This window comes from Gracilinanus agilis, chromosome 2 (assembly GCF_016433145.1).
Source record: "Gracilinanus agilis isolate LMUSP501 chromosome 2, AgileGrace, whole genome shotgun sequence".
Taxonomy (NCBI): domain Eukaryota; kingdom Metazoa; phylum Chordata; class Mammalia; order Didelphimorphia; family Didelphidae; genus Gracilinanus; species Gracilinanus agilis.
Window position 1 is genome coordinate 367462107 of NC_058131.1, and position 24671 is coordinate 367486777.

The 24671-nt window shown below is 35.2% G+C and overlaps 1 protein-coding gene across 1 annotated transcript in view; it reads left to right on the forward strand.

Moving 5' to 3' along the window:
* LCP2 (lymphocyte cytosolic protein 2) overlaps positions 1–24671 on the forward strand; it is a 79800-nt gene that overhangs the window by 25579 nt on the left and 29550 nt on the right. The window contains exons 4-6 of the mRNA XM_044664455.1: positions 11132–11197; positions 14935–14966; positions 18064–18101. Of these exons, the coding sequence (XP_044520390.1) occupies positions 11132–11197; positions 14935–14966; positions 18064–18101 (136 nt within the window). The remainder of the gene's footprint in view (positions 1–11131; positions 11198–14934; positions 14967–18063; positions 18102–24671) is intronic.

Consider the following 24671-nt stretch of genomic DNA (forward strand, 5'->3'; position numbering starts at 1 on the left):
TATTCTATCTGCAGGTAATTTGTCAGGTAATCCCCTGAGTTACAAAAAAAATCAAGTAAAAAAAGAAAAAATCAAACTATTATAATTTTTTATAATGACAATTACTATAAATCCATAAGCAACTGTTCAGAAACAGCACCTCCAAAGCGTTTCATCCCCTTCCTTCTTTGGCATGCAAAAATCCCCAAACTGGAGATGGCTTGACAGCTCAGTGGATAGAGCACTAAACCTCGAGTGAGAAAGACCTGAGTTCAAATCCTACTTCACAACAATATTAGTTGTGTGACTTTGGCAAGCCATTTAACTTCTGACTTAATCTTCCAGAGAATAACAATATTTTCCAAGAAAACCTCATGGATAGTTTTGGTATGATATGGTCCAGAGTCAAAAATAATTTATATATGACTGATTAACAAGAATACATATTGTGTTAGGCTCTGAAGGTACAAAAAATAAAGTAATAGTCCCTTACTTTTGAATGTAAGCACCTTGAAGGGAAGGACAATATTAGATACAGCACAGTATCTAGCACAAAGTGCTTAATGAATTATTTTCACTTCCCTTCAAAAGATTTACATGCTATTAAGGGAGATACTGTTCTTGTTCAGTCTTTTTTTAGTCATGTACAACTCATTGTGACCCCATTTGGGGTCTTCTTGACAAAATGGAGTGGTTTGCCATGTCCTTCTCCAGATCATTTTACAGATGAAGAAACTGAGGCAAATAGGGATAAGTGACCTGTCCAGAGTCACATAGCTAGTAAGTATCTGAGTCCAGATTTGAACTCAGGAAAATGAATCTTTCTGACCCCAAGCCCAGTGTTCTATCCACTGCATCACCTAGGCTACCTCATCAATGGAGATAACATATGTTTATCTATATCTATACCTATATCTATATCCATATATGAAGAAAAAATAAATACAAGATAATTTTGCAGAGGAAGAAGATACAAATCCCAAAGGGGATCATGAAAGGTTTCTGTGCTTAAACTGAGCTTTAAAGGTGTTGAAGAAAAATATTAATACTGTACTTACACACAAGGCAGTCAGATATAATTTTTACTAATTTAACATTATTTGAAATTCAAGCATTACCCTTTTCAGAGAGAAATGTCCAAACTGGCAGAATTCCTTCATACTTTTAGATTTCTCTGTACCACAAATTTAAAGTAGCACTTATTGAAATATTGAACAAAAAACGCTATATATAATTTTTTGAAAAACAGTTTGAGACTGAAGGGTGGATCAATGGAATAGACTAAGGGTAAGTGACCTCAGTAAGCTAGTGTTTGATAAACACATAGACCTCAGCTTTTGGGACAAGAACTCACTATTTAACAAAAACTGCTGGGAAAATTGGAGAACAGTATGGGGAAAATTAGGTTTAGATCAACATCTTATAGCCTATACCAAGATAAATTCAAAATGGGTAAATGACTTAAATATAAACAGCCAAATCATAAATAAATTAGGTGAACATAGAATAGTATACATGTCAGATTTGTGAGAAAGGAAGGAATTTAAGACCAAGCAAGAGATAGCGAATATTGCAAAATGTAAAATGAATGACTTTGATTATATCAAATTGTAAAGGTTTTGTAGAAACAAAACCAATGCAAACAAAATTAGAAGGAAAGCAACAAACTGGGAGAACATTTTTATAACAAAACTCCCTGATGAAGGTTTAATTTTCCAAATATATAAGGAACTAAGTCAAATTTACAAAAAAATCAAGCCATTCCCCAATCGACAAATGTTCAAGGGACATGAATAGGAAGTTTTCACACAATGAAATCAAAATTTTCAATTAGCACATGAAAAAGTGTTCTAAATCCCTTCTGATTAGAGAAACAAAAATTAAAACAACTCTGAGGTACCACCTTACACCTAGAAGTCTGGCCAATATGGCAGCAAAGTAAGGTGATAAATGTTGGAGAGGATGTGGCAAAATTAGGACACTAATACATTGCTAGTGGAGTTGTGAATTTGTCCAACCATTCTGATGGGCAATCTGGAACTATGTGCAAAGAAAGGGCTTGTTAAGATTAAAAATGATAAAGACTGATATAATAATAAAAATTAGTATTTTAATTAAAGCCATGGCCATATTGGTAAAATATATATATATGACCACGCCTATCTTTTAAATTTACCACCGGAGCCCATCTTGTCCCTCTTGTATGCCAGCCAGCCACTCTGCAAAGCCCAGAAAGAGGCTTTCTCTAGGCCTTCCTCCGAATTTAAATTGCCCCATACGTGGGGACGCTGGACGTCCCCACGCCTTAAACCAGAAACCAGAAACCTATAGGGATCACGGGAAATGTAGTCTCAAAGTCCCCACGTATCCATAGGGAGTCTGCTAGACACTTCCCTGAATTTAAAACAAACAGGCTTTAGAAGAATGCCTGCCATTTTGACCCAGACATCTCACTGTTGGGTTTGTACCCCTAAAGAGATAATAAGGAAAAAGACTTGTACAAAAATATTTTAGCCACATTCTTTGTGGTAGCAAAAAATTGGAAAGTGAGGGGGTGTCCATCAATTGGGGAATGGCTTAATAAATTGTGGTATATGTTGGTGATAGAATATTATTGTGCTGAAAGGAATAATAAACTGGAGGAATTCCATGTGAATTGGAATGACCTCCAGGAATTGATGCAGAGCAAAAGGAGCAGAACCAGGAGAACATTATAAACAGACGACGGATACACTGTGGCATAATAGAATGTAATAGACTTTTTCTACTAGAAATGCAATGACCCAGGACAATTCAGAGGAACTTGTGAGAAAGAACACTGTCCACATCCAGAGAAAGAACTGTGAAAACAGAAATACATTAGAAAAACATGTGATTGATCACATAGTGCGATAAGTATATGATTAGGGTTTTAATATTATAAGATCACTCTACTACAGATATTAATAACATGGAAATAGGTTTTGAACAATGATACAGGTATAATCTAGTAGAACTACTAGTTGACTTCAGGAGTGGGGAGGAAAGAGCAGGGATGGAGGGGAATCATGAATCATATAACCATGGGAAAATTTCTAAAGAAAAAAAGAAAAAACTGAAAAAAAGTTTGGTGTTTATATTCTACTCCCATCTAATGTAACAATAATCCCTTTATCTTTCCAGAACATCCTGGGAGAAGTAGAATCCTAAAGCCACTCATCTTTCTTTGGCTATTTCTCTCAGGATCTGAAGGAAGAAATCTAGAGAGACCAAAAGGCATCTTTTGATCAGAATGGGCAAAGTGGGCACTGACTGTAGATGGATTTTTATCTTTAAGGGTGGTGTTATAGCTAACTATTGGCAGAGCTAACTTAATTTTTTTAAATGAGTAAACTTACTGTCTTGTTGATTATTTAAGATAGATAATATTCTCTGAGAAGACTATGTAGTCTAAAAAGTAATGGAGAAAATGGTAAAAATACAAATTAAAGTTAAAAATTTAGCATCACTTTAAAAAAATTATTCTTCCTATAGTCAGTTGCTAAATATTTACTGCTAATACAGTGATGTTACTCCCTTCAAGGGTTTGGAAAGTTGATGATTTGGGCCTCAAAAGAGGTAATTCTTACTCTAAATTTTGTTACCACCTTTTATCCATTTTCCCAAGCCCTTACTTTCATTCTTGATCATTTTCACACTTCCTAAGAGAAAGAGATTAGTTGGGCATAAGAGAAAGGGGAAAGGTTTGGAGTGGACTTTAGACTAAAGAAATAGCCATGTCTTAATCTTTTTTAGTTGAACTAAAACATTTGTTAAATAAGCTTCCACAAGGAAAAAAAGGGGGTTAAGGGAAGGAATAATAGAATTCTAAGAAGTGTTGGTGAGGAGGGAATGAGAGATAGCCAAGGTAAAAGACCCAGAGATGCAAGAGATTGCTGTATTCAAGAAATAGCAAAGAAGGCCTGTCTGGTTAGACCTTACAGTATGCATGAGATCATTTTGTTAGCTCTATGTAAACTGCATTTAAGAAGGGAGAGACTTGAGGCTTTGTGAGGCTTTTATACTAAGATGGCCAGAGGAAGGCCAGAGCCTTTTACAAATTTACCAATTGATGGGGAGCAGACAGCTCCTGAACACACCAACCACATTCACAAGTAGGCTAGATGAAGACGAACTCTGGAGTTGACAGAATGTCAGAGTGGCCAAAAATTCTGTTTTTCTCTGCTATGTCCTCTCTTCCCTCTGGGTGAAAGGACTACATCAGAAATTCTTCTCTGAATTATATACTCTACAGAAATCCAGAACTCTCTAGAGAGGCAAGGAGGTATAGTAATCAAAACATTGTACTGAAAGTACAAAGACCTGCGTTCAATTTTTAGCTCCATCACTTATTCACTGCATGATTGGGCTAGTCACCCTCCCTGAGTATTAGCTTCTTGACATGCACAATTAAGTAGATAGATAGATAGATAGATAGATAGGAAGGAAAAGAGAGAGAAAGGAAAGAAGAAACAAAGAAGAAAGAAAGATATATAAAGGAAAGATAGATATATAGATGGATGGACAGATGAACAGATAGATAGAAATAAAGAAAGAAAGATGGACAGATAGATAGATAGATAGATAATATGCAGACAAATACAGATAGATAGAGAGAAATAGATAACATTATTGCACTACCACCTAACAGGATAGCTAAGTTACTTTGTGAATGAATTTTCATAGTAATATAACTCCTAATTGGAAGGAGCATAACACTTCATCTAGTCCAACCTCTGCCTAAATAGGGATAGAATACTCCTAACAAGTGGTCAGGTCCATCCTCTTCAGAAGAGGGGAGCCCTCTATATGCCAAAATAGATTATTCCACTTGGAAACGATCTTGTTTTGGGGAATTTTTACTTTGCACAACTAAAATATGCTTCATGGCAACCTTCGCACTTTGCTCCTAGCTCTTGGACCAAATATAATAATACATATTACATAGACATAATAATAAGGCATATACATACACAGCCATTAAATACTTAGAGGCAAATCGCTATCAGACTACCTCTTCCCAGATCTTCCCCTCTCCAGTCTAAACATTCCAGTTTCTTTCATTTTTATTATTTCTTAAATCAATTTGTTTGTTTGTTACATTAAAGTTCTCAGGTATCTCCCTCCCTCTAACACTTCTCCACACCAGAGAAGACATCATCTGATAATATATATATATATATGTATATATAATAATATACTAATTTAACATGTATAAACTTTCTTGCTTATTTTATTTATTGGTTCTTTCTCTGGAGGTTCTCCTTCAAAAGACATTTCCATTGCTGTATATATTGTTCTCTTAGTTCTTCTTATTTTGCTCTTTATAATTTCATGTAGGCTTTTTCCTGTTTTTAAAAAATTAATCTGCTCATCATTTCTTATGGCACTGTAATATTCCATCATAATCATATGCCACAATTTGTTTCACCATTCCTCAGTTGATGGGTGTTGGCTCAATTTCAAGTTTTTCGCCACCACAAAGAATGCTAAAAAGAATGCTGCTAAAAATATTTTAGAACATTTGGGTTCCAGTTCCTTCAACAGATAATTTAAATATCCCTTCCCATGCTGGCCTGCACTCTTCTGCAGACTTTGAAGTCTCTCCATGCTGTTTTTAAAATGGAGCTCCCAGAAGTGAATGAAACAGTCAGTTCAGGAATGGTCTGACCAGGCCATTGTTTCCCTTGTTCTGGACATTGTATATAGTTTAAGATCACAATTTCCTTTTTATTTATGTGATTTTTGGCTCTCTTGCATATTGCTTGTTGATTGATGTTGAGCTTACTATCTGGCTAGAAGCCACAGATTTTTTTTTTCAGACATTGCTAGTAGGGGCACGACTCTATCTTGTATTTGTGAAGATTTTTTTTTTTACTTAAGACTTTCACATATATCTCCATTATTAGGTTCACACTATTGTTTTATCTGTTTGATATCTTTTTGGATCCTAATTCTGAGATCTTATATGTGAGCTATCTCAACTTTATATGTCAATTATAAATTTTATAAAAATTGCATCTCTACAATTCACCTGTCATTAACTAAAACATTAAACAGCAAAGATGTTTGCTGTTTAAATCATTAGATACCTCTGTCCAAGTTAACGCTGAGGCATTAATGATTATGTTTAGGTTCCATTTTTTTAACCAGTTCCAAATATATCTAACTCACTGTCATCTAGACCATGTCTTACCATCTTGTTGATAAGATTGGTTTCATAGAATTTGCCAAGTGCATTGCTAATGTTTCCAGTGCACATTGAAGACCCTGAAAAGTAGACTGAGAAATGTTTTACCAGTTTAGTAACATTATCAAAAATCAAAAAGAGGTTAGTCTAACATGGCCTGTTCTTAGTGAAAACATGCTGGTCCTAAGTGGTTGTTGCTTTTGTTCCTAAAAGTTCACCAGCCAGTCCTTTAGTATTACCTCTTAGAATTTTAAGAGAATCCAAGAACAAGTTCACCAACCTATTGTTGGAATTCCCTTTTCTTTCTTGAAAACTAAGACATTTGCTTTTCTCGAATTTTCCAATATTTCCTCTCATTTCTTTCAAAGATTGCTGACAATGGCTCCATAATCTAACCTGCAAATTGTCTTAGGACCTCAAGATTTAGTTTGTTTAAAAATGACTTTTGACTCAATTATAGTTAAATATTCTACCTGCTCAATTATATTGAGTTTCAAGTCCTGTTAACCATTTTTGTTCTGTCCTTTCCAGACCAAGGCTCATTGAACTTTGCAAAAATTAATTCATGATTGAATATATCTGCCTTTCTGCCATCTATTATCTTGGCCCCATCTCCCTGGAGAGATATTTCTCTTGATCCTCTTCTTTTTCCCAATCTAACTGAAAAAAAACCCACCTTTCTCTTGTCTTTAATATTCACTTCCAATTACAGTTTACTATGAGTATTAGTGGTCCTGGCTCAGTTCTTACAGGATCATATCAAGCTGTTGTATTCATCCTTTATTACCTATCCTTCCTTTCAGTTTCTCTACATACACTTTAAAAAATCTAAACTGGACAATAAGTTTCCAGTGCATCCACTTTGGTCCTTTTCAACAATTCTTTGTTTTCTACCTCATAAGTCTATATTTGTGTTTTCAAAATTTCATTCTTGAATGTTTTCCCATGCTTCTTAGGTCTATGTAGCCTATAGAGTAGTAGGCTAAGTACCTAAAGGCCTGACTAGCCTTTCTCTTTTAAATTTTCTCTACCCAAACCTAAGGTATCTCTGGCATTGCCTTCCCTTCTTTGTGATTCATTCTAAGACTGAATGATCACTCCTCCTTCAAAACTCTTTCCTATCATTTCCACATCAGTGACAAGTTCCTTCTCGTTGATCAGAATCAGAGCAGAATAACAGTTCTCCTTGTCACTTCCTCTTTTTTTTTTTTTTTGAAGTATTACATTGTCATTGAGGCAAAACTAGGATGCATTAATTGTTTCACTTTTGGTAGAAAGAGCTCTAATAGAAGTTTTTGAATTATGTCCCTGGGACTTGGGGCTCTAGCAAATGGGGTTTTGCCTTATCTTGCCCAGACCAGCCCAACATTTCCCAGCCATTTCCATATCATTCTGATTCATGTTTAATTACCTGCCCCCCGAAACACTCAAACAAATCTAGCTCTTTCTTAAATATTGTCTTCTCCCATTCGAATATCAACCCCTTAAATGTAGAGGCTATCTATCTCATGTTGGGGTATAGTTTTACCTTGGGTTTTTTGAGAGCTCAGGAAGAATCTCTTTCACCTGCAAGGTCTGCATGCTAGATGTCAAATAAAGAGAACAGTAGCCAAGATCACATTATACATAAATAAATGTATAAGCTCATATCAGGGCCATGCTCAGGGTAGTAGCAGCATTAACTTCTTCAGGTTGAGATTGGATTTTTATAGCTTAACACTAAGTATACAGCCAAATCAGAAAAAATGAAATGGGGGAAAATGTGAAAAACTTTGGGTGACAGATGTTGCTAACAGTCAGGTTAGATCATGAGGGGAAATGTATTTCTCTGTGGTTGATCTTATTAAAATTCCCCTTTTTGGCAGATAATCTTAAAAATGGCAGAGGCTTCTTTTAAAATTTGGCATAAGTCTTGGTCATTCTGTTACCAATAACAAGGAAAGTCAAATAGGAACCCCAATTCTCTGTTTCCTTGGTCTCAGAAGTCACTTTTTTTTGAGAAGTTTCCCTAAAACCCTTATTCAAGTTCATCCTCTTCCTCCACCCTTGCTTGTATCTTGGATCTGTTCTAGGTAGAGTATCTGGCAAATAGCATGCACTTAATGGATGCTTTTTTATTCATGCATTCTTTCATTCACATATAAACGAATTCCTCCACCCCTATATACCATGCCTTCATGTTAAGCTTAAACATTATGTAAGTAGGAGTTCTTGGCTGGTGGTAATGGTGACTGTGGTGATTGTTATTGAAAGAGGGGTAGGACTATATTAAACATGTAAAATATACCAGATTATTTGCTATCTCAGAGAGAGGAAAGGGGAGGAAGGAGGGTGAGAATTTGGCTCAAACTTTTAAAAAAAGGTTAATTTTTTATGTTATTGAGAAAAAAAATAGAATAGAATAAAAAAGAAATGGTAGGATTTAGCTAGGTAAAAAATAGAGAAGGATTATTCCAGGTCAGGCGATATCATAAGCAAAATGTAGAAGCAGTATATCTTGTATGTGCTGACTCCTTTTCCCATAGTCAGACTATTCCATCTTCCTCTCAGGGTTCCAGGGCAAGTAACCTTGGTTGGAGTATCTCTACTATTATTGGCTGGAGTCCCAATGGGTTGTGTTCCCCTAATATTAGGGGCTAACAACTGATACTCAGTTCCATTTAACCACCTGTCATCAATTAGCTTTTTTTTTAACATTTATTAATATTTATTTTTAACATGGTTACATGATTCATGCTCCTCCTTTCCCCTTCACCCCCCCCACATTCCCCCCCACCCATGGCCGATGAGCATTTCCACTAGTTTTGTCATGTGTCCTTGATCAAGACCAATTTCCAAATTGTTGGTAGTTGCATTGGTGTGGTAGTTTCGAGTCTACACCCTCAATCATGTCCGCCCCGACCCATGCGATCAAGCAGTTGTTTTTCTTATATGTTTCCTCTCCTGCAGTCCTTCCTCTGAATGTGGGTAGCGTCTTTACCATAAATCCCTCAGAATTGTCCTGGGTCATTGTATTGCTGCTGGTACAGAGGTCCATTACATTCAATTTTACCACAGTATATCAGTCTCTGTGTACAGAGTTCTTCTGGCTCTGCTCCTTTCGCTCTGCATCTGTTCCCGGAGGTCTCTCCAGTTCGCCTGGAACTCCTCCAGTTTATTATTTCTTTTAGCACAATAGTATTCCATCACCCGCATATACCACAGTTTGTTCAGCCATTCCCCAATTGAAGGACATACCCTCCTTTTCCAATTTGTTGCCACCACAAAAAGTGCAGCTATAAATATTTTCGTACAAGTCTCTTTATCTATGATCTCTTTGGGGTACAAACTATCAATTAGCTTTTGCAATGGGGTATTTATTGAGAAGATACAGTAAAAAATACCTTTAGCAGCATACTCTCCTCTAGAGCATCTTGGTCTCAGTGAAGAGTAGGCTCTAGCCCAGTTCCTACATAGCATAGGCAACACCCAGAGGTAGCATTGATGCTAAATGGCCCCTTGGCCCATCTACCATCCACCACTGGGATGGGGGCCCACAAGTTATTATTTTTTCATCTTCAAGGCACTGATTGCACACTTGGCCTCTGGAATGGCAAGATACTGAGGGATAACATTTTCATACCTTAAACATCAAAGCTGTCTTGGCTATAAACTCAAACTCTGGAAAGCCAGGATGCTGAGATGCTGTCCACTCAAACTCACATTGTCATAGGCTCCTTTTCTCCCCTCTTCAGGCTTCACTCTCCTCACCCTTCACAGTGATAAGTGAAGTAGTCACTAAGATCCCTTGAGAGCATTGAGGTTATAAAGAAGTGGTTGTTGGGGGCAGTGAGGTGGCTCAGTGAATTGAAAGGGGAGATCCAGGGTTCAAATCTGGCCTCAGACCAGCTATGTGACCCTGAGCAAATCACTTAACTCTCATTGTCTAGTCCTTATTGCTCTTCTGCTCTGGAACCAATACACAATGTTGATTCTAAGACAGAAGGTAAGGTTTTAAAAACCACAAAACCAAAGGGAGTTGAAGTTGAAAGTCTTTATTGAATACCTCTTCAACCAAACTAAGAACCACCTTTTGATCATTTGTAGCTGGCTAGAAACAATTATATAATATTCAGGCATGCTTTAAAGTACAGCATCATGATTCTCCCAGAAGCAGAAATCAGGGCTCCTTGCATCTCCAGAGGGGAATGCCATCAGAGGTAAATATACTAGACCTCCAATTACTATAGGAATGTTTATGGCATATTTGGGGATAAAAGGTTAAAAAAGGTTTGACAAGGATGGACGGATCCTGCTAGGGAGCAGAAAGCCACTATGAGATAGTAGAGAAAGCATTCATCCAGCAGCCAGAAGACTTGGGATTCCCTCTTGGCTTTGCTGCTCTTTTGTCTCATGGTCTGGAGCAGATCTTCTTACTTTCTTGGATCTCCGTTCTTACAAAATGAGGGGATTTGATTAGATGATGTCTCATGTCCCTTTTAGAGCACTCATTCTCTAAGGCTGGACAAATAAAATAGGTTTGGACTCTGAGTGTTTTGAATGCCAGATAAAGTCTGAACTCAATCTACTCGGCAACTTTTCCTTTGTACTGTCTAAAGAGCGGGCAGCTAGGTGGCTTAGTGGACAGTGAGCATGTCCTAGAGAAGGGAGGTCCTAAAGAAGGGAGGTCCTAGGATCAGATGTGGTCTCAGACACTTCCCAGATATGTGACCCTGGGCAAGTCAATTAACCCCCATTACTATCCCTTACTGTTCTGCCTTAGAACTAATATTTAGTATTTATTCTAAGATGGAAGATAAGAGTTTAAAAAGTAAAAGAGCATTATGAAGCTAGTTACACAAACTGAGTTATTGAATGACCTATAAACTTTGGCTTTGTAGTTTTGATGTTATATATATATATGTATGTATATATATTTATATGTATTTTTTGTTTGCTTTACAGAATTTTAAGCAAGTTAAGTCAAGAAATCAACAAGAATGAAGAAAGAAGAAGTTTATTTGCAAGAAAGTGAGTTGTATAATAATGATTTTTTATTTCTTAAAATGACAACTTTACTTTAACAAAATAAATATATGCCAATATACACATAGAAATCACAAAAGAACACTCCTCCAAAACAGTTCAGCAAAACAATACAAAACCACAATTGTAACTCATTGTATTTACAAGTTTTGTTGTTATTCAGTTATTTCAGTTATGTCTGACTCTATTGACCCAATTTGAAGTTTTCTTGGCAAAGATACTCGAGTAGTTTGTCTTTCCTTCTCCAGCTCCTTTTACAGATAAGGAAAGTGAGGCAAAAAGGGTTAAGTGGCTTGCCCAGAGTCACACAACCAGGAAGCATTTGAGGAGAGATTTAATTTAGGAAGATGAGTCTTTCTAACTCTGCTCTATCAGCTATACTACCTAGATACCCACATAAAACCACATATTTTTTGTAATTTACCATTTGTTAAAGGAAAGGAAAACTGAGAAGGTTTGGATTTTTACAAGCTACATTGTTGACTGTTATTTCACTTGTGTTTTTTTGTCACCTAACATCTCCATGTATATTATTATAGTTGATCTCTTAAGTTTTTTTAAAGTACTTTTTCCATTCTATGTCATTTCATGTGTCTTTCTATATTTCCTCTAATTCTTCATATTTGTTTGTTCTTGAAGGATAAAATATTTGATTATATCATATGCCACAGATTATTCAATCACTTCCCAATTATTGGGCACATAGTAACTATTTGCTATTATATTCATAGTGCAACTATGAATATTTTTTACTCAGAGAGCTTTATTCTTCTTATTAAGGTATAAATTCAGTAGTAGAATATATGAGTCACAAGGAAAAAACAATTTCTTAAGTTTTATTGTACAATTCTATATCATTTTCAAAAACAGACTAATTCACAGCATTACTGGCAGTTAATTGCTGTTTCTGTTTTCTGCCAAACTTGCCAACATTGAAAATATACTTCTTTTACTATCTTGACAATTTAATGATTATCAAGTGATACCTAGGACTTTTAATTTGCATTTTTCTCATTATTCACATTTTGAACACATTTTTTTTAGCTGACTGATAATACTATGGTGATAGCTTCTGGTTTGTTTGTTTTTTAGCTGACTGATGAACAACAGTAAAACTGTTGTTTTACTTAAGATGGTTTCTGTTCTCTGTTTTTTAGCTGACTGATGAACTATGTTGATGGTTTCTGTTTTGTGTTTCTAAAATTTCCCATTCACACCCTTGACTACTTAGTCATTGAGGAATGAATCTTAATCTTAGAGTCATGTCAATTCCCTGTTGGTTTTGGATGTCAGAATTGCTTCAGAGAAATTTAATGCAAATATCCCCCCACCAAATTTACACATTTTTCTTATTTTGGATGTACCAATTTTATTTGTACAAAAATATTTTCTTTTCATATCATTGAAATTGTCTTTCATATTTTATTTTAAAATGTTATTTATGAAGAGGGTGATAGATGAAGTCACTGAGGAAACAAAGGTTCAAGCTTCTGAGCATTTAGATTTGTTTAGCAATGTGTGCTATATATCTAACAAATCAGAGGACTAACCTCTTCCTCAGGTTAAGACTGGAACTCGAATACAGTGAGAAACAGACTTTCATGCATTAAAACAATTAATCTAATAAAACAAATTAATTAAAAGGAAGCAATACAACATTAGTTAATCTGATTTCTAATTTAAAAAAAGTTCAGGGACTTACTGAGTGAAGAGGTCCATTTCCCTGAAATCAGAAAAAGAAGTATCCTATCCCCTCTAAGTGACTATAAACAATCCAAAGGACATGGAAAAAACAATTGATTGATTGGTATGGAGTCTGTTTTTAGAGAAGATATATGGATTACTTGAGATATACAATTGTCAGAAAACTCATTATATCAATATTTGGAGCTGACTGGGTTTCTGGTCAGCATAACCTAAGTCCTTAGTTAAGGGTCTCTAAGTATCAGGAAAAGGTGGTCCAATTTCTCAGCCACACAAGGCTAGATTTAAACAATGCAATAAGGTTTTCTTCCAATTCCCACAAATGAATACAGTTTTCTTACAAGGAGGAAATTGGCCTAAGTCCATAATTGAATAGAAACTAAGCTAGCTCCAGAACTGAGTCACAAGATGGAGTCAGTGTGGTTCACTCAATTCCCACAATTAACCACTTGCTGTTCTAATCCCCTCAATTCCCTCAGTTTCCTGAGTTAAGAATTATTCCCCCACTTGCAATTATGAAAGTTATTACATGACATTCTTCTCTAATTTTATGGCCTGATTTTTAAAATCTTCAAATACTTTATCCATTTGGAATTTAGTTTTGTGTATTATATAAATGCTGATCAAAACACAATTTTAATCAAACTCCCTGTTCAGTTTTTCTTGAATAATTTCATTCCCCAGGAATTTGTGTTCTCATTTTATTGAATTCTAGACTGCTGTGAATATTTGTAGCTAAATCTTCCATAGCTAATCTAGGCACTAGATTTCTTTTTTTTTTTAATCCACTATCTGTTTGGACAATTACTGCTAAATAAAATAACAGGAGAGGCTGAAATTCTATCTTCCCTTCTGTCCTACTTTTACCTGCCTCCATTATTTCCTTTGATTTTCTTAAATATTTGTTCTTTATGATTAGATTATTATTTTGTTTAATTCCAAAAAAATCTCATTGTTATCGTCTTAATATAGCATTAAATCTGTAAATTAATTTGGACAATTCCATCATCTTTACCGTAAGATCACCAACTGGCCAATGACATTGAATACCTTTCTACTTATTTGGATTTTCTTCTTCTTTTTTTTAATCATACAGTTGGATTTGCATGTCTTGTTTATATGTTGGTAGGTTAATTACCACAAATTTCATGCTTTGTTATTTTAAATGTTATTTCTTTTTATACTTACTACCCATGTTTGTCAATAAAGTGGCATGTAAAAATATGGATATTTTAAGAGATTTCATTTATATACTAAAAATTGCTAAAGGCATTTGTTAATATATTTAGTTGTTACTGTAGTTTCTTCTCTTGGGTTTTCTTAGTAAAACACATAGTACTACAAATGAAAATATTTATGCTCCTCTTTGTCAATGATTATTCTCTTAATTTCTGTATTTCATTTATTCCTAGAACTAATATTTCTAATGTCATATCAAAGAATAATTATGCTTCATGAGAAATTTCCAAGTGTTTCTCCATAATAAATAATGCTAGCTCTGGGTTTTAGACAAATGCTTTATCGTATTGAGGAAATATCATTTCATCCTTGCATTCCTCATCTAACCATAACTTGCTAAAATGAACATTTTTTGATAGAATTCTAGTCTTTTTTTGCTTTTTCTCTCGTTCTTCTATATATTTTTGCATTAATGTTGATTAGTGATATTGGTTTACATATTTCTTTTTCTCATAATCCTTTCTCAGTTTAGTGTAATTCTATATTTTATGAAATATTTTTATAAAATGACTTTCAATTTAACCATTTAAAGTTTCAAACAGTTTAAATGGAAGGAGTGCCTTTCTTACCTTATTATTTATGGTTTTTTTTTTTCTGTGATAGCCTCAATCTATGGCTCACTCTACCACCAGACTGGCATGTTTTTTAAGTGGTAGCCAGAAGACATATAACACAAACCTTTAGCAGGTCCTTTATTCCTGCTTAGTTGGATTCAAGATATAGTGGTTTTCTATTCATGAAAATAGAAATGTTAATATCCATGTCATTTGTCATTTCAGACCCCATCCACAAAGATTTGCTGAAGAGAGAGGTAATAATTTATTATTTGAGTAACTCTTTGATTTAATTGGCAATTAATATTTAAGTTATGGTTTCAAGTTCTTGAATGGCTATCATTTAAGTAGTTTTAGTGGTCTAGTTATCGAATTGCTTCCCTAAGTAAGGATTTGGGCAGAGTTTGGTGAGAAAAGTAAACTTGCCATCTCATCCTTCAGCCTCTCATCCTTCTAAATCTCTACTCCCAGGTTTTCTTTCTTGCAATGACCCTTCCCCACAGGAGACAAAAGTGGAAAATTATGTAACTACTGAAAGGCCAGAATCCAGTGTCATCTTTCCATGTCCTCTCAGAGAATTGCTTTGAAATTATCTCCCACTTGGTTTAAAATATGGGGATTCAGAGTGAAATTTTAATTTATCTTCTAATTGATCTTTAGTTACCCCCTAGAAATTAGGAGTGGGTTTATATTAGGCTAGGATGCCATTCTCCCATCCTACTAGGGGAATGATCTCAGAAAAATCACTTACTTTGGGGGGCTTTGATTTCTCCCTTCTAAAAAATGATGGGTTGAACTAGATAACTTGTAAGGTTCCTTTTTGCTCTAAAATGATGATGATTAAGAAGAAACAGGGGTCAGCTGGGTAGCTCAGTGGAGTGAGTGTCAGGCCTAGAGACAGGAGGTCCTAGGTTCAAACCCCGCCTCAGCCACTTCCCAGCTGTGTGACCCTGGGCAAGTCACTTGACCCCCATTGCCTACCCTTACCACTCTTCCACCTATGAGACAATACACCGAAGTACAAGGGTTAAAAAAAAAAAAGAAGAAACAAAACAGTTGAGAAACAGTATCTGGAATTTCAGGAAGAAAAACCTTGAAGCAGCCCTAGATAACTGAATTTGGTCTTTCTTCTACCTAGTTTTAGGATCCAAATATCTGCTGCTACCCTATGAATTTAAGCTTTATTATGTAATATTATGGAAAGAACATTGACTGAGAAGTTAGAAGCCCTGGATTCTATTTTTTGCTCTACAACTGTAGGTAACTAGCTAGTTGACCTTGGATAAATCTCTGGACTTGTTTCCTCATTGGGAAGAAACAAAATCATCCCTATATCTCTAGGTGAAATTTCTATTCTTCTTCTTGAAGTTCTTGTCAATACCCCCATTCTTAACAATTGCTTCCTGTATTTGATCATCAGTACTTGCCAGGGGTATTTCTAGGTTTAACCAGTCTCCAATATGCTTCCCTCCTCTGGACTTCTCTTTTCTGTGATCTCTCTCAGCAGCCCTACTCAGTTAATGTCCAATCAACAAATAATTTAGTAAACATTTGAGTAAGCAGAGTAGGAAATAGAGAGAAATAAGGATGCTGTCCAGGATGCCCTAAGGCAAATTTCAATCAAGAAAGAATGCCCATATATACCTACAAGACAACATATAGTAAAAATATAGCAAAATGCTAGGATGTATATATATATATATATTTATATGTGTGTGAAGTGCTATAAAAGATTGAGGCAAGGGGACTGTGGAAGTGGAGAATAAGGAGGAGTGAAGAGAGGGAAGGGCTCCCAAAAAAGGCTTCATAAAAGTGTTTAAAAACAGACTTTTAAGAATTAGAAGTTTTGGGGGGCAGCTGGGTGGCTCAGTGGATTGAGAGCCAGGCCTAGAGACGGGAGGTCCTAGGTTCAAATCTGACCTCAGATACTTCCCAGCTGTGTGACCCTGGGCAAGTCACTTTACCCCCATTGCCTAGCCCTTACCACCCTTCTGCCTTGGAACCAATACACAGTACTGACTCCAAGATGGAAGGTAAGGGTTAAAAAAAAGAATTAGAAGTTTCACATATACTAAAGCTATGAAGGCACAGGAAAATATTTTAAAGAAAAATATTTTCTGAGACTTCAGGTTTTTTTTTCCACTAATAAGCAAATAGGGAGAAAGAATTTCCCTCAAATTTTTTCTAGTAATTTTTCTTTAGTACCTTCACATTTTTACATATACTGAAACTGATCATTTTATGAGCAGACTAAGTTACACACAATGCATTTAAGTTCCAAAGCTTAAAAAGTGGCTGAAACTCTTTTGAAAATGGCCCCTAAAATAATTACATGTAGTTAGTCAGCCATCAAGCATGCCAGCCATCATGATAATAAGCACTGGGGATATACAAAGGATAGTAAAATACAATTTTTGTTCTCAAGAAACTCATAGTATAATGGTAAAGAAATTATGCAAACAACTATGTGCAAAAAGATATAAGATAAATTGGAAATAACCAATAAATTATCTTCTTCAGTTTCCTCTCAAAGTCTTAGAACAACATTGGAGCCAGGCTGGGAGATTGGGAGGTCCTGGGTTCAAATTTAGCCTCAGATACTTCCCAGCTATGTAACCCTGGGCAAATCACTTAATCCGAATTGCCTAGCCTTTACTGTTCTTCTGATTTGGAACTAATACTTAGTATTGATTCTAAGACAGAAGGTAAGGGGTTTTCCCCTTAATTAAAAAAATTTAGGGACAGCTAGGTGCCTTAGTGGATAGAGAGTCAAGCCTAAAGATTTGGGGTCCTAGTTCAAATGTGGCCTCACACATTTCCTAGCTATATGCCCCTAGGAAAGTCACTTAACCTCAATTACTTATCCCTTAGCACTCTTCTGCCTTGGAATCAAAACTTAATATTGATTCTAAGACAGAAGGTCTGAGTTTAAAAAAAATTTTTTTTAAACAAAGAACTACATTAGAAAGGACCTCAATGATTCTAGCCCATCCCTTTCATTTGAAAAATAAGGGATTAAAACTTGGATCCTTTGTCTCTAAATTCAGAGTCATTTCCACTATACCATGAAAGTCTTTATCACTTTCCACCCCCAAAGCCTTGTGTACTCCCAATTTCCAGAAATTTCATCTCTATGATATCGTCATCCCTTTTATATTGAGCCTTGAAGCAAGGGAATGTCCTGAATAATCCAAGGAAACACCCTAGAGATATTTATGAACAATTTCCAAGTATGTCTGGGGAACATGAGCCAAAATTGGATGAGTTGGGAACTGGGTGAGGGTAGGATGGGAAGACTGACTTTCCTTGCTATGTTTATGTGATGCCAATGATTTATATTCACTGTTCCTCTAGAGTTCCAAGAAGAAGAAGATGGTGGCTGGTCATCCTTTGTGAGTATTACAAGCACAGAGCCTTGTATGGAACAGGCATTTTAAAAGGTTGCTTTCTTGCTTGCTTGATATCAATTATTGCCCTTAGTCTTTAGAAACTTTTTGAGCAATGTACAATTCTTGTTGGAAAAGTAATAAATCCAAAAAGGGGCAAGAGCACTGGCTCAGATGAATGCATACTGTTAGCACCATTTCCCAACACCCAATATGAACCTAAAAAATTATAATGGCTGATATAGAGAGAGTAGTCTTAAATTTTTAAAAGTGATTTGTGTGTTGATCAATTAACAAAAATTTAAACCCTTCATCTAAGTGCTAAGGATACAAAGCCAAAAGTAAAACAGTCTCTGCCCTCAAGGAGCTTATATTCTAATAGGGGAGACATCATATACATTCATAGGTCTATACAAGACAAATCAAGTACAAGGTTCCCTTGGATAGAGAAGCAGATGGAGGATCTAGGAAAGCCTTTCTGTGGGAGAGGCTACTTGAGTTGAGGCTTGAGGAAAACCAAGAGATGGAGGTGAGGAGGAAGAGTATTCCTGGGACAGGAGATAGGCAGTGCAAAGGGTTAGAGATGGGAAATGGAATGTCATGTGTGAAAAAAACAAATAGCCCAATATGCCTAGAATGTAGACAGTGTGGAAGGGAATAACATTAAGAAGACAAGAAAAATAGGCAAGGGACACAATGTTGAGATCTTTAAATGTTAGACCACAGTAGTTTCTAATTGACTCCAGAAGCGATAAGGAGGGAGCCATCAGAATTTATTGAATAGGAGGGATAAGAGGGTTAGACTTGGATTTTAGGAAAATCGTTTTTGAAGTCTTAAGGAGGATGGGCTGGAATAAGGTAAGATTTTCAGCAGAGTCCAAATAGTCCAAGAAAGAGGCGATGAGAACCTAAACTAAGTTAGTAGTAGCATGAGTGAAAAGGAGGGGACATCTGTGAAGAGATCTGGACCTGAAGTCAGGAAGCTTATCTTTATGAATTCAAATCTGGCTTCAGACACTTACTACTTGTGTAATTCTGGGTAAATAATTTAGCCCTATTTGCCTCAGTTTCCTCATCTATAAAATGAGCTAGAGAAGGAAATAGCAAACCACTAAGTATCTTTGCCACAAAAACCCTAAATGAGGTGACAGTTAAAATGACTGAAATAACTGAAAAAAGTGTTTAAACACTTGAGTGTTATACAACACAAGTAAGGGGATTCTGGATGCTGGGTTGAAACAAAGAGACTTTTTTTGTTCAGTCACTTTTTAAGTAAATAAACTCTTCAGAAGAATTCTCTGTTGGGAAATACTCTGTTACATAAACTATACAGATCACTGTCAAGTATCCTTGAGGATAAACCTTCTATAATTTCTAGTACTGAACTGCTATCACCAACTCATCCATTTCCGCAAACAAATCTACATGATTTAACCATTTTGTTATTTTTTTTTGATATGTTGTTGATTGAATTCATATGAATGTTATCCATGAAGGGCATTTTGATTCTATTCTTGTAATCTGTAGATAAACTACTTCCACTTATAAGTGACAAAGTCAAGTGTGTTTGTTATTAGCCTTTGCTATGGCCCACTGATAATATATGCTTATTCCAAAAGTGTTCCCATAACTTTTTGATTTTTTAGCTTATTTATTTTTACATGGTTTATTATATTTGTAACCTTCCTTTGCTTAACCAACTTTGTACTCTTGACATCAAACTAGCTTGATCGAACTGAATAATATTTCTTTTATGATATGACAGACTGCTTATTAATATTTTACATAAAATTTTTGCCTCAGTTTTTATTAGGGATATTAGGCAGTAGTTTTCTCTCAGCATTTTCTCTTGTGTCATGACACTATTTGTATCAAAAATCAAAGATATATTTTCTTTATATTGCAAACAGTTAATGTAGTATTAGAATTGTTTTTTGAAGGTTTTATAGAATTCACTTGTAAATCCATGTGGTATTGGAGGTTTTCTTTGGGGTTACATTTATGGCTTGTTAATTTTCTTTTTTTCTGATAATTGAGTTATTTGAAGAGTATCTTTCTTCTTTAGTTCATCTAAGTATTTTATAATTTTGTAAGTGTTCTCCTTTTCCTCCAATTTATCAATTTTGTTAGCATGTTACTAAGCAAAATCATTGCTGATAATTTCCTGTATTTCTTCTTAAATTGTTGTTTATTCCCTTTTTGTCATTTTGAATGTGAATAACTTAGTTTCCCTCTCTCTTTTAAAAATAGGATTCACTATTTATCTTATTTTTAAAAAATAGTTATTATTTTTGTTTATCAATTCAATAACCTTGTACTCTGAATTTATTTCAATAATCTTTTCTTTATTTTTTTAAGATTTTTACCTTGTTTAATTGAGGATTTTTGATTTGTGTTGATTTTTTTGCTATATTTCCAATTCTTTGATTTGTTCTTTCTCTTTTTTGTTGAAGAAAACATTTTGATATATAAAATTTCTATTAAAATACTTTAGCTACATTCCATACATTTTGTTATGTTGTATCATTGTTATACTTTTTTTTATAAAATTTTGTTTCTATAATTAGTTCTTTTATCCACCATTTCTTTAAAATTATAGTATTTAGTCTCAAATTACTTTTAACATTTCTTTAAGGATACTTTATTTAATATATTTTTATTGCATCACGGTCACTAAGCAATTTGATTAGTATTCTGACTTTTCTACATTTCAGTGAAGGTTTCTATGCTTCAATACATGATCAGTTTTTGCAAATACCCTGTGTACAGCATGTACAGAGAATTATGTAAATTCCTTCCTATTGCTAGTCATTAACTAAATGGAAACCTATAATCTCTAATGTTTCTAAGGTTCTAATTAGGCCCACAACTTTTTCTCTTTTTTAACTTTTGGTTAAATTTATCTAGATCAAAAGGGGTACATTATTTTAGTTGTACTATCAATTTCTCCTTCCAGTATTATTAGCTTTTCCTTTATTTTTTTAATTGTCATGTTATTGGGACATGCATGTAAGGATTGATATTGATTTTCTATAGTGCCATTCAGAAAATGTAATTTCCTTGCTTTAGGCAGCTAGATGGTTCAGTGGATATATAGTACACTGGGCTCACAGTAAGGAAGACTTGAGTTCAAATCCAGCCTGAAGTTAGCTGTGTGACCCTCGGCAAGTCACTTAGCTTCTATATGCCTAAGAAAGAGTTGGATGTGACTGAACAACTTAAAAACAAAAATTTTCCTGCTTATCTCTTTTTATCATATCTACATTTACAGTAATTTTATCTGAAATTATAATAGCTAACCATATTTTTTTAGGTTCAGCTGAAGCATAACTTTTGCTCCTCATTTTAACTGTGTGTGTTAAAATTTATATTTCAAGTATGCATCTTATACACAACATTTTGCTAGATTATGTTTTCTAATCTATTATGCTGTCTCCTTCTGTTTCATACTTGAGTTGGTTCGAATCTTATTCTCTATTAAAATTTTTAGATGTGTTCTTCCCTCCATTCTGTCTTCTCTTTGCTCCCTCTCCCCTTTGTACAAATAAGGTGATAAAAGAAAAGGCGTTTGCCTAAAATTTAATAATCCATAAATGAAACCGTCCATTTCCCAATTATAGCTCTTCTCTTCTCCTTGCCCTGCCCCTGATATGAGGTTTTTGTTCTTCCCTTTTTTCTTTCATTCTCCCTTAACTCTTTGAATTCCTCTTCCTGGTATCCAAGGTTCTTTTCCTTAAGACTATTCCTTTATTCTATCTTTTCTCCCTGTCTCTTGTCTCTGTCTCTACCCATTTTCCTTTAGAACTTAATGTATTTTTATATCAAAATTTCTATGTGTGTATTTATGTGTGTGTGATTTATTCAATCTTCCTTTATCCAAATTAGATGAAAGTAAAATTCATGGAAAACAGATTTCCTATTCCCTTTTCTCCATGATTGTATAACGTTCACCTTCTGCATCTCTCTAAGATGACAGTGCTTTCCCTACCCCTTTCTCTTCCTTTCTTCCACAGTATAGTTGCTTGTCCCTACTGTTTTTGTTTTCTTCTTAAACCATTAAAACAGAACACAATACCCACAGGCCGTCTATAATTTTAATCTCTCTCTATGGACCTTAAAGCTATTAGGGTTTAATGTGTTTTCCAGTGGAAACATATAGTTTGACATCACACATGTACATCAAATGATTAATGTGATGTCTTGATCCACCTTTCTCTTTAATTTGAAAGTCACACTTAATTCTGCTAAAACTGCAGAACCATAATTGGCTTAACTTGTCTTTCTAAGAAGTACCATATTTTTTAATCAATTATTCTTTACATTGTTTTTGACATTTTAAATAGAAAATAGTTTTCCCAGTAAAACTCCTCCTCCTCTTCTTCCTCTTCCTCCTCTTCCTTCTCCTCCTCCTACTGCCACTGCTACTTACTGTAACTTAAAGGATCTTAAGTGGGGCGAACTACCCCACAGAACCCCAAGAGAGGAGCAGTTAGGGCAGTTAAGAATGTGAGTATAAAAGAAGCAACCCAAGCTTGAGTGACTCACTCTTTGAGGGAAAGAGGGTGCTGGGTGGAAGGAGGGGTAGGATTGCTATTTCTCCTTAAGCCTTGCTTATCTCTGACCTGAAGAGCAGGGTGGATTATTTCTATTTACCCAGATAGGCAATCATCAAGACTGTCTAATCAATACTGATTCTACTGCTGTTGCAGAGAAATCCTGTCAGCAGTGTCTCAGCAAAACCTTAAACATCTACAGGTCTTCAATCAAAACTCTCTCAGCCATCTTGCACTTGATATTACATGATATAAAGATACAGTTTGGCTTGTGAAGTAGTTAAGAAAGAAAGTCTCTAATTTAGGGGCTTTCCCCTCTGGTGGAAGCTATTCTGACAACATTTGAAGATATTAGACAGTTTTTATCTTTCCCTCTTTCCTAAACATTTATCCTCCATCCCAATCCCTCAAAGTTAATAAACCCTTGTTTAGTTAAGTCTGTGTGTGTGAAGTTCCTTGGTCCAAGCCACATAGGCTAGGATATATACATTACTTAAACCAAATCTCCATCTTGGCAGACTCTGTGAGCTGTTGAGATCTAGAGATGCAGGAACCTGTAGTGAGGACATCCTGAGCCATTTATCCATCCTGGTTTAATTACATTACTTCTACTTCTCTTCCTCCTCCTTCTCCTTCTGCTCCTACTTACTCCTACTCCTTCTCCTACTCCTACTTCTACTCCTACTCCTACTACTTCTACTATTACTATTACTATTACTACTACCACCATCACTGCTGTTGCTGCTACTTTCATTTCTGGTTTAAATGAATTGACTTTTGATATAAACTAAAAGCCAGGCATCACAACAGGGCTATCTCAATGAAGAATGAACTTTCCTACTGACTCTAGGTAAATTTTTTGGTCAGTAACAATTGGAACAGATAACCAATGATATCTTCTGACCACTGGTGGCTATTAGAAGTACTCCTCATTTGAAAGAAAATAAAATTCTCTTGCTTTTAAGATATTAGAGGTCTATGAGAAAGGATGTGATATTCAAGAATGAAGTAATGATTTTTCTATTTATGACATCTTATATTTATGTGTGTTTTCTACTGTTTAAATACCTGTCATACACATCCTCTCTTTTGGTAATAAAGTACAAAAAATCATCCAAAGTAGGTTGGACAAATGTTATTTCTTTCACTGGAGATGTTCCATAGCTAAATGAAAGGCACACATAGAATGGCTAAAATGCATGACCCCATTTGACCTTCTTTTTTACTGAACTTATAGCTCTAATATTTATATTGTTCAGTAAGTATGGCTTTATGAGTTCTTTTTGTAAAATGACATTCTTGGAGATCACTCTGAGAGGCCTTTATCCTAACAGAGAGAGCTCAATGAAGACAAAATACTTTCACCTTCTTGGAGCAATAGAATATAGTCAGAAATCCTGAGTTTGAATCTCAACTCTGAAATAGCCTAGGAAAGTGACTTCATGCCCCTGAATTTCAGTTTTTTTATATGTAGGTCTTTCATCTATAGTTCTAATATAACTTTTCTTATCTATAATGGTGGAGTCTTCAAATTGTAGGCAAGTGAGTTTAACATCAACTAACAACATTCCAAATTATATGATTAAAATACTTCTACCCTACCCCTCTTCTAATAATGCCTTCTCTTGGCAAACAGGTGCCTTTGGGCTTTTCAGTCAATTCTAGCAGACAATGTCATCTGTCAGATTCTGCCAAGCTTGAAAGGCTTGAAAAGAGCCAAGTGATGGCCTAGAGACCACTGTTTGAGGATCAGCCTAGATAAGTCAGAGAGATTCCACACCAGCCTGGCCACAAGGTGATAGAATTCCATCCATAAAAACTATCAAATTATCTACTAAGCTGCAGAAAGGTTGTAGTCTGTGTTGGTCCAGGACAAAGTCCAAATCCTTAGAAATCCTCAAAGTAACTAAGCATTATTAAAGAGATGGCATAAAGAGAGAAGTCACAAACATGAAGAGTCAGCAAGATTTTTTCAGGTTCAATCTATATAAGACTATTCTCTCTCTGCCTCTGTTTCTGTCTC